The 11680-nt window shown below is 34.7% G+C and overlaps 3 protein-coding genes across 3 annotated transcripts; all 3 read left to right on the top strand.

Annotated features, from left to right (window-relative positions):
• Positions 1–2070: 2070 nt before the first annotated feature.
• Positions 2071–3570, top strand: HELRODRAFT_171378 (hypothetical protein; the record flags this gene model as incomplete). Its single annotated transcript, XM_009018101.1, has 5 exons — positions 2071–2103; positions 2309–2389; positions 2606–2681; positions 3000–3054; positions 3360–3570. The coding sequence occupies 5 exons, from the start codon at positions 2071–2073 to the stop codon at positions 3568–3570; spliced, it is 456 nt and encodes a 151-aa protein (XP_009016349.1).
• A 1931-nt stretch (positions 3571–5501) lies between these two features.
• HELRODRAFT_171380 (hypothetical protein) lies at positions 5502–6065 on the top strand (the record flags this gene model as incomplete). Its single annotated transcript, XM_009018102.1, has 2 exons — positions 5502–5585; positions 5793–6065. The coding sequence occupies 2 exons, from the start codon at positions 5502–5504 to the stop codon at positions 6063–6065; spliced, it is 357 nt and encodes a 118-aa protein (XP_009016350.1).
• A 3756-nt stretch (positions 6066–9821) lies between these two features.
• HELRODRAFT_171381 (hypothetical protein) lies at positions 9822–10724 on the top strand (the record flags this gene model as incomplete). The annotated part of the gene is made up of 1 exon (XM_009018103.1): positions 9822–10724. The coding sequence occupies one exon, from the start codon at positions 9822–9824 to the stop codon at positions 10722–10724; it is 903 nt and encodes a 300-aa protein (XP_009016351.1).
• Between the last annotated feature and the right edge of the window lie 956 nt (positions 10725–11680).

An 11680-nucleotide genomic window follows, 5' to 3' on the forward strand; every position in this document is an offset into this window, starting at 1 on the left:
AAGCGGTAAAAGGTCTGTCTCAGGAATTCTGGAACCTTGCTCTTTTTTAAGTTGTTTTCACAGATTATAATTCCTGACATTGTCAACTTATTTAAACATTTTTATATATTTTTAAAAAAATATCGAAAAATTAGATTACAGAAGAAAACTTTGCAACAATCGGGTTATATGTGAAATTATGAACAAATGTATGCATATTAACTTAAAAATGTAAGAACTCTACGAATTAGATGTACTATGTCTAAATCGCCACAATCTAAAATGGTACAATTGAATGTTATAACTTCTTTACGACACAGCCGTTCCTGGCGCAATTGAAAATGCAATAATTATTGGTGGAAAAATATTTAAAGCATGTTAATTATATTTTACGGTTATAAATAAAACGAAAAACTATTTTTCTAAGTTACTATGTGCTTAATTCTGCAGACGTCTTGCCACCGGTGGAACTGAAACACATTTGGTTTGGTCAGTTGATGTCCCTTCTATAATGCATTTTATAGAATTTCGTTATTCTTGACGGATTTTTAACGGATGAATACATATTTTGTTGAAAAATCGTAAATATAAAACTAAACCTTTCCAAAATGGATACAATTTTTATTAAAAATGGAATAGTAGTGACTTTTTTTATTCTGTAAATCAAACCGTCAGACGCAGAGGAAGTAACAACATGCAAGGTACGAAAATAAAATATGAATTTAAAACCAATAAAAACAAAATAATACAAAAAAAATATTGGTGAAGACATGTGGGTAAAGTGGAACAGTAAAATAAGTTTGAGCGGTATTACAAACCTCGGGGAACCGGGTCTCTGGACGCTAAACGAAGATTGATTGATTTTACAAATGGTAAAACAATAATAATGATAAATTGGAAGTATAAAATAAATAAATAAGATAATGAAAAAAAGAATTTATTATAAACAATATAATAGATTGAAAGTTGAGGTATATAAAATAATATTCTACGAAATATAAGAAAAAAGTAATGAATAGAAGAAAAATAAAAGAAAAAATAAATAAAATTTTTCATAATATATATAAACATACATAAATATTGGATTAAGACTGTTAGAAATGTTAGTTTCTAGATAAGTTTTATAAAAATAAAATAAACAAAAACTTTGGTTTTGAGCTCAAGAAGCTTGAGAATGATTTACGGTCAAACATTAGAAAAATCGATAAGTTTAACGGGAAGTTAACTAACGCCGAACATGCTGCGATTTTATCAATAATTGTTTAAATATATATATTCATTCATATAACACATGTATTTATATACTATATAACTACACATATACATAACATATATATAATAACATAGTCAAATATATATGCGAACACATATATATAAATATACATGCTAACTTACACATAAATAAAATCTAAACTAAACTACTAAAAACTAAACTAAATCAACTAAATAACTGCAAACATTCAAAAAATAGGTATAAAATAAAGCTGACAAATAAATGCATCATAAAATATTTTCATTTTGGGTTCAAAAAAATGTGAAATCTTCTTTTGAAACATTTGTCAATCATTTAATTAGCTTAGAAAATGCAGCCATAAATCTCTAAAAATTTCAGACACAATGCTGGTATGCATTAGAGGTCTACATGGAAAATTTCCCGCAAATACCCGCGGTAAAACTGCGGGTTAAGAACAGAAGTTGGAGGGAAACTTGCGGGGCGGGAATGAAAAGCGAGGGAAAACCGCGGGGCGGATATTTTTCCTGCGGGAAGTACCGCGGGACGGGAAAGATTTTAGAGGGAAAACCGCAATTGAATTGACTTTGATGGCGAAGTTCCAAAAATGTTGAAAATTAATGAGAAACTTCATAGCTTGAACAGCAACGCAATTGAAAAAGTTAAATTATTATTATAAGCTAACTTTTGTGTAAAAGAACTTGTGCACGTGTATATACTATATAATTGTATATGACGGATCATATAGCTACATAATATATAAAAATATATATAGCTACATAATATATATTAATATATATATAGATACATAAGCGCATAATTTAAGAACATGGTATGTTAAGGGTTAGGCTAGGCATGCCATGACACATAATAACAACATCACTAATTGTGAGGTGAGCTGGACAATTTTCTTTATGCTATAACATGGGTTATGCATAAATTATAAGCTGATCTTTGTGTACAGAATTTGGCGTATCACACAGCTTATTCATATATTTGAATTAATTAACTATTTGCTTGGTGTTATTTTTTGAGGTTCAATCAATCAATTAATCAATCAATTAGCTTATAAAGCGCTATTTCCGCGATGTTCAACAGCGCTCCTCAATGAATTTTGAAAACAGATGGGTCTTGAGATCCGCTCTGAACTTCGCAAGTGATGGAGAAGTAGTCAGAAAAGTAGGTAGAGAGTTCCAGAGAAAAATACTAGAAAAAGCAAAAGCAGATTTGGCAAAAGAGTGTTTAACACGAGTTAAGAAAAAGCGAGAACAAGAAGACGATCGTAAACCGGGGCGTTTAGGTTCAATTAATATATCTGATAAATACTTAGGAAATAATTTAGATTGAGACTTATACATAATGTGCAAATTTTAAGATTTATTCTATATTTTAAAGGTAGCCAGTGCAAGAGAACAAGATAAGGAGATATATGAGAAAAGAAAGGGGCACGAGCAACTAGACGAGCAGCAGAGTTAAAAGCTTTACTTAAAGGATAGAGTATAGAGCCAGGAAGACCATAGTAGAGCGAGTTACAATAATCAATCCTAGATAAGACTAACGAAGTAACAAGAAGGAGAAGAGTAGGATCATCAAGAAAAGGCAAAAGTTTTTTATTCTACGTAGATGAAAGTAAGAGCTTCTAGCAACACTATTAATCTAAGAAGAAAGAGACATAGTAGAATCAAAGATAAAACCTAGACTACTAAACTTATGAGAGAATCAGGTAAGATAATAGGAGGAATAGTAATAGAGTGTTTAGATTTATTAAAACAAATTAATTCAAACTTAGAAGGATTAAGTTTAAGACACATAGAGTCAGACCAAGCGATAAAGAAGAAAGAAAGGTTCAACATGTAGATAACCGTAAATGTGAGTATTTTTGCTAACGTATGTAAAATGGTAACTAAAATCCGGCCCCGGCCGGTTTTTGAATTTTAAATCCGGCCCCGGCGGTATTTGAAAAACCTGAATCCGGTGCATCCCTAATTATTACTATTAATTATTACTAAGTTTAAAGCTAAGCTCACAGATGCATATGCATTACGCTAAATAATATTCATTGTGATAACACGAAAGGACACGTGACCAAATTATATTAAGTATGCAGCTGTTTCATTTTGTTTTTATTTCGACGACGATCTCGTGTTAGTAGTTTGGCAAATATGGACAAATCGGCAGTCAACAAGTTAATATCTTCCGAAAGTCAGCGAATAACGTATTTGGTAAATCAGAATACGCACAGTAAGGCGTGGGAGAATTTTGTCATGGTGAATGTGAACCAAACGTTTTGTGGTTACCTGAAATGCCTGAAATGTGATGCTCTTCTGGCATGGAAAAGCGAGATGGTACTAGTGGCTTAATGAATCATACCAAAGAATGCCTCAAAACAACCGAAGGTAATTAATTTTTTTAGTAATTTTTAGTCATAAATAAGATGTCTTAATAACTTTTAGTAATTTATTTAATGATAATTAGAATGCATCACATTACCATTACACATGTGTAATAAGTAATACAATTAGTATAGTAAATAAAAATTGTAAGCATGTGCTATAAGAAGTTATTTTTTTAATGCAGTTGCCCAGAACCGAAAACTAACGGAAACGGGATTTGGCTTGCCAAGCTCTAACTCTATCCCGGCTTCAATTAAATCTGAAATGGCTGATGAATTGGCAACTATGTGTGCAGTAGATATCCGACCATTTACAACAGTTGAAGGTCAAGGATTTAGATCTGTTGCAAGAAAATTGCTTTCAATAGGAGCAACATATGGAAATGTTTCATTAGATGATGTTTTGCCAGTTGCAAACACAGTTTCGAGACATAGTGAAATGCAGTACGACATGAAAAAAGAAAAGCTACCGAACACTCTCACAAGTGTGAAGTCATTTGGAGTGACAACTGATTTATGGACATACGAAAACCGAAGTGTATCATTTTTGGGCGTCACTATAAACTATATTGAAAACTGGGTTTTAAAATCCTGCACTATCGCAACACCCGGAATGGATGATTCTCACACGGGTGTTAACATTAAAGTCATGGTAAAAGATATACCTTAAGAATTTAAGTGCAGTCGACCAACAAATATCTTTGTCACAGATAATGCTTCTAATATGAAGAATGCATTTTCTGAAGACAATTGGTTAGGGTGTGCTGGACACAATATAAATCTGGTCTTAAGCAATACATTCACAGACAAAGAAAAGGGAAGCTTATCGCCAGAGATAAGAAAATTACTTGAAACTGTGAAACAATTAGTTACGTTAATAAAAAGAACAAAGTTAAATAAAAAGCTGAAGACTTCATTGAAACAGTCAGTGCCTACAAGATGTAACAGCATTTTAACTATGTTGAATTCAGTGCAAGTAAATATGGCAGAGCTGAAGTCATTAGTCACTGAAACTGCAAATCGAAATGTAGCGCGATGTATTTTAGACATAAATGAGCCACTATTGGAAAACCTTATCTCAGTGTTATCACCGTTTGATGTTGCTACTAAAGTTCTCTCAAGCAGTAGTAAGCCAACGATACAGTTGGTACTTCCAACAAAATACAAGCTTATTCAAGGTATCTCAGTTAAAGAGAATGATTCAAGCGACATCAGATCTCTTAAGTTAACTTTATTAGAAATGTTAGATGCAAAGTTTCACATTACCTTAGAACATCAAATGGCTACTATTCTGGATCCAAGATTGAAATTTGGTGAGAAATTTATGAATGCCGAGCAACGACAGATGGCCATAGATGAGTTACGAAAACTGACTCAACTTGAAGATGTATCCCAACTTTTTTGAAATGGAGGCTGCCAACTTGTTGTTCTAGACTCCTAGAATTGATTTTGTCTATTTCTCTCCGACTGGGGTACATTTGTTTCTATGAACACTTTTAAAACAGAGTGTACAATGCCTTCACTAATGCTGTTCATGTTGTCCAGAGCATTGGCTCCACTCCAGAACGGACAGAAAGAAACGAGGGTGACGATGGATGGTATTGAATCAACTCCAATCCAACACACTATGTTCAACTTCTGGTTGCATCATTCCCATCTTCTCAAACTCCTTCACCCGGAATAAAGGATAACCGGTGGCGTGATCATACAACACATAACATTTTCGACGCCATTTTCGGATTGACATCTCTAAAATTTTCAAAATATTTCTTCATTTTGGGTTCAAAAAGTGTGAACTTTCCCTGTGAACCATCTGTCAACCCTTTAATTAGCATAGGAAAATGCAGCTTTAAGCCACTTCGTTTGGCCGTTGATATACAACTTTCAACAATTTCCACAATGTACCCTGGTCATATTTGGACGAAATTATCACGTACCCAGTTCAGACACAATTCTCTGTGGAAATTAAACCAATCTGGCAACGTGTTTGTCACACACTGCTATAGTAGCTGAGCCACTGTACGCCGGCTGACGTCGTTCAGCTACCAGAAGAAAGTGACCTATTAATTAAATGATAATGTGAGTTGAACTATAAGAATAATTATAAAACGAGAATTTATTTACTTTTTTAAAAAAATTTGCTTAAAATTAATGGTATTATATTAAACTAACCGATATGCATTTTCTTAGAGGTATTTTGCTTTTGGTGTAGAAACTGCCATCTATAATAAATCTCGATTTGGACACCATCATTTGTCACTGTCAGCAGCATTTTTCAATTTCACAAAGCTCATGTTGAAGCCACACCGACAGCTTTTATGTCAGGCCAACAAACCATGCTCCTTCGCCCATCTTATAGCGTCCTCTATAGAATGTAGTGCCAGAACAAGGTCAACCATCTTCAGTCCAGCAACTGATGGGTACGCCATTTTAAAAGCGACGTGGTTAGAGATGGCAAAGTAATCAAATAACATTATAAAATTGAAACGTAATAATTTAATTTTAACAATAATTATAATCAGAATTATACTAATAATAATAACTCCAAGATAAACCGGACGCGTTGAAATTGAACTATGGCTCAGTTATAGTTGAGGAACAAAGACCGGCGCATACGCTATGCACACACGATGCTGCTGAACAATTTAAATATTCAACTCTTGACATGCTTTTGTAAACTGTAGAAGCTGACGATGGTCTACATCCGATAGTAGTCAAGCATCTAAAACTGAGCCGATAGCAAATACACAACGACAGCCCCCACAACCACTGTTAAATCAACAACTGTTACAATCAAAGCATCAATCACAGCAACTAAACAAATCCCAACACACTCGCCAACAACATCATCAATCTTTCCAAAGTGACACTCACTAATGAACAAATCGACATCCTCAACCACGAACTAGGCTTCGTTCCCAGTAACGTTATCCACAAAAACAAAATTAACGACGTCATCAGCAAAATCATTCGGGACTTAAAAATCCGGGATTTTACGAACATCCACCAACTCAACAACCCCCCAACGTATTCCTTAACGCATTAAAAAACACATTAAATCCACCTGGACACCACACAACAACACATTTTCCCACGGATGCATCACCACCATTATTATAATTGAGATTTACCAATGTATTTTTAAACACTATCTATGACATTGACATTTAGGCGTTTAGCCCCAATGCTGGGAGAAGCCCCTTTATCAAAAAAGTTTTAATGGCAAAAATTTTTCATTGGGTCGTTTTTATTTGTTAAAATTATGTATTTATATAAAATACTGAGTGATCTTTCTGGAATTTTAAAAATCTTAGTTTTACAGCATAAATGTGATTTAATCGAACTTTTCTCTTAGAGGAAAAAGGAAAAGTCTTACCCCATGTATATATATATGTATAGTATATATATATATATATATATGTATGTATATATTAATTGCAACTATGAGCATTCTATTTCATGCATGTAAATAATTTTATATGTATGTGTATTGTTCCAAATTTTGATTTCATGTCTGTTATCATACTATCTAGCATGGGAATAAATATAGCAATCCTGAAATATTCTTCTAATGAGTTACTTTTAATATTTGCACGATTTACTTGTCTTTCTATACATCTTGGCATTTTTAATTCAATATTCAGTTCCTCTGCAACTTTAGAAACTCTCGTAAAGATATCATGAAATATTTGCTCAACATTTTCTCTTCTAGATTGAAGATTATCTATGACTCTATTAGCATGTTGAGCTGCCTCGACCAAATCTAAATTTTCTGTTTGTAAAACTTTGCTTAGTGGCTTAGTTAGAATTAATGGATCGGCAATTGAGTACAAAGCTATTAAAAATTCAGAATCAGTTAAAGCCGATAACAACGTCTTTGCTTTGGATGATGTTTCTCTGTCATGCCAATTAGCAATATTTTCTAAAGAAGCTAGAACATATTGCAGGGACTGTCTAAAACTGATAATCGAATCATGGCGTTCAACCCAACGTGTCTCACATAAAGGCATGACATTTTGTCTCAAATTTTGACTTTCATTTTTAAACATTATTCTTTGCACTAATTTTCTTTTGGCCGATGCGCGAAAAAAGGAAGCCGTTTGCCTCATAGTGCCCATTGCATTTCTTATGGCTTGTACATCGGATGTTTTAGATAAACTCAAGTTCAGTCCATGGTTAGTACAAACACAATGAATACATGATGTAGCTTTTTTTGATATTTCTGCAGCTGCACCACATGACTGAGATGTCATGACAGAACATCCATCTGTTCCACAACCAACACAATGCTGTGGATCTAAAGTTAGCGCTTTTAATAAACGTAACACTGAGCCGGCTAACATTTTTCCGGTTAATTTTGGTTCCGATTCTATATCTTTGTATGCATCCTCTAGAGAATCCACAAATGCAACAAAATCTTCTCTAACCTGGCCGTTGTAAACATATCGTAAGCTCAAAGACAATTGCTCAATACCATATATGTCAGTTGTTTCATCAAATAAAACTGAATAAAATTTGGCTGCTTTAACTCTCTGTACAATAGTATCTGTAATAATATCGCCAATTGTGGTTATGATTTTATTTTGAATCGTTTTGCTTATGTATGTCGCATTTGATTTAGATGATTTTAAATGTTCTTCAAGAACATGGTCTCCAGCATCGACCCTAAACTGAAGTAGTTCTCTGAAATTACCCTCATTTCTAACTGGACCGGTACCATATACCCCTTCATTAAGCATGTCATTGTCCAAATTTTCATCATCTTCATCATCATCATTATCAGCATCGCCTGCATCATTAGTACTTATATTAAGTTTTCCGTCATCTCGATGTCCTCGTAGAGGAATATTTTGTTTTCCCAAAAAAATAATAGATTTAATTATGGGCTTCAATCTTTCTCTGTTTTCCTTCATTTGCTGATATCTTGCGGAATAGAGTTGATTAACAACTTCAAATGATGGATTTTGTTATTTGACAAAATCATTGCCCCTCTGAACTGACTCTTTGTGATACCTGTATTGTTCATGACAGCTGAGATCACCATCTTTGCCTAATAATTTTGCAAATGATGTAAGTGGTTTTTTTACTAATTTTTGCAATGGCGTTTGATTACTAATACCGCCGGTGTCAGCCATTAGAGCACAATACCTGCAAAATAAACCTTGTTCCACATGCGAGTATGTCAACCATGCATTAAATGTTTCCAAGTGACTTTTCTAAATGTACCGTTTTTCATTTTTACCATTTTTAATATGATTTGAATACGGAAATTTGTAGCCAAATTCTGGTTTCCATGGATTTTGTAGAAGTTCAAATTTTATATCATCATTAATTGTTTTATTACTGCTGCCCACATACAGTCCAATATCATTATTATGTACAAAATCCATTTGTTGATAGACTTTTTCATTATTCTTTATCTTGTTACCTTCGTCATTATCGTGCAAAGCTACTTGCTCAAATGATTCATCATTTTTAACAATCACTTTTTCATTATGATTATCGGAACTATCGCCTTCATGTAGTTCTAAAAAAATAAACTAAATTTAACTTAACTCTGAACACTTATTTAACAATTTCTATGCTACTAGTGAACAAATTCATATCGTATGGTGATCTAACCTGGTGGATGTGCCCTTTTAGTTCGCTTCACAAAACGATCCATATATATTTAAATTAATCTTCTAAAAAAACTGAAAATATGATTATGAATTATGATACTTATACAGTACTATTACTAGCGCAACTCAAATTTGAATTTTTAAAATGAAAATCAGACGGAAGAAGCGTTCAAAAAATTTTCAAGTGTATTTTGCCGCGTGGGTGCGTTCATAATTTTCCTTTGATCATTTGTAATAAAAATTATAAATAGATCAAAGTAAACATAAAACATTATATTATTCAATTAATTTGCATTCTAAAATTTATAATCAAAAATGGATATATTCAACATTACAAAATATTTATTTAAAAATTTTCGCCCCCCCCCCAGTCAAACTTCCTGGATCCGCCCTTGGATGACGCTCGATATTGTCAACAGCATCCTACCATATCAAGATTCATATTGCAACGTGGACAACATCTAAAATACCTTCACTTGATTATTTTTGCCTATTACTTTTCTTAGTGTTCGCATTGAGTTTCTTCTATCCGGATCAAGTGCTGTTGTAGTAGCTTCCCACATTGTGATTCCCGCGGTAGCAAGCAATTGTGCTTATGATGGCCGCAGCGATCCCATTCTTGCGAGGGGGACAACTCAACCTCATAGTGCAGGCGGCCCCGAGTTTATGGACCGGGTACACATCCAGTGCGATGCCGGGGTGGGCGGCGCTCAATACCGACACGAGGATGTTCGCAGTTGCATTCCTGTTCAACACCCTAAAAGCTCGTCATCTTGGAGCCAGAAAGACAGCATGGACGGACAGTACTGAGCGAATAAGACTAATCAGTTACCTGGAGGCAATCTTAGATTCGGCTTGTCCTCTCATAGTAAGGTCTCGTCCTGCTGTAGCCCCTGGAGCTGCGGTCGTGCTCCCAGCGGCAACTGAAATTGATCCAGCTGCACCTTCTGGGACAACATTCCAGGATCAGCTAGTCAGAACCTACGGAGCGGGCGGTGGAGCTGCAACTTGGGCGGGCGACATAGTAACGGTAACACTTCCACAGGCACTAGCAGCTCAAGCAGAACATTACATGAGCGCTCAATTCACATTTGTATTGGCGCTCGCTAAGAAAGGTGATATGACTCGCCAATTTAGCGTTAAAGCCACACGGAGCCTTCAGCTGGAACTCGGTCTTTCAAACATGGAAATCTACAGTGACGAAGTGGCTTGGATCGCGACCCGGGTTATCAACTCAGCTAGTCTTCCGACAGAGGCCTCTTGGGCCGCATTGTTCGCCTCAGTTCTTGCGGGAAACAATATTTCGAAGCGAGTCAGGACAGTCACGAACTGGGCTCAGAGGGCCGGCACGACCAAACTACAAATACTATCATCTTTTATGAAACGCCAGTCGACAAGCAACAACTTATGTAAAAACAATGAAGATTGCACCTGTGTGCGTACCTTCATGGAGGCGTACAGGAAGAGTACGTACAATCTGCAACAACCAAAAAACTTATAATGACAGCGCTTCCACAAACAGAGCACACCACAACAATATCTTTAACCTGTCACAACACAAAATAACTGAACATCACGCAAACATTCTCAGTAAAAGCCTAGGATTTGTCATCACACTGAAGAAAATAAGAACAACAGAAATAACAGAGGGAATTAACAAGCTAATCAGAGACGTACAAATCAACGATTTTTTTTCAATAATAATAAAGAAATTCAACATAACACAATACCATATCGGTCATTCTCCGTCAACTTGAACGATTTAAAAAAAAGTCCACGCCCGACCATCTCCGATTTTTTTTAAATTTGAACAGTAAGTACCTCAATGTATTTCATCGACAAAATAAAATTTTTATAAAAAATGGGTATTTAAACAATTTTTTACTTTAAGTTGTAAATATTTTTGAAGTTGTGGACTTTTTTTACTATATAGAAGTCTATGGTTTCAATGGTTAGTTTTATCGAAGGAATAAAATTATTTGCAATGGTCATTATTTTTTTGAGTTGTGTGGTGTCAGTGAATGTGAAAAAAATGTCCAATGTATCTGTTGTATTTGTTGATGTGTTGTTTGAAGTGTTTGTTGAGAGTGTCGTCTAGGTGATGTAGATAAAGATTGGCTAGTGTTGGAGAGAATATTTTTCCCATTGCGCAACCGTTTGTCTGTAGGTATTGTTGGTTGTTGAAGGTGAAATCATTGTTATCAAGTGAGGTTTGTCGGAATTTGATTGTCATGCAATTGTATAGGTTGTGGCATGTATCTTTTGAGGATTTTTCTACGATGGCGATAAAGCGTTTGTTGATCAGGTTTGTGTAGAGTGAGGTGACGTCTGCAGTGACGAGCATCTGGTGTTGATTGGTTTTGCATTTGGTGATGTTGATGAATGTAAATGTGTCTTTAGTGATTAAGGGTAGGTGTTGAGTAATGAGTATTAGCTGAGTTTCAAAAAAGATGGAAA

This window comes from Helobdella robusta, assembly GCF_000326865.2.
Source record: "Helobdella robusta unplaced genomic scaffold HELROscaffold_20, whole genome shotgun sequence".
NCBI classification, from domain to species: Eukaryota; Metazoa; Annelida; class Clitellata; order Rhynchobdellida; family Glossiphoniidae; genus Helobdella; species Helobdella robusta.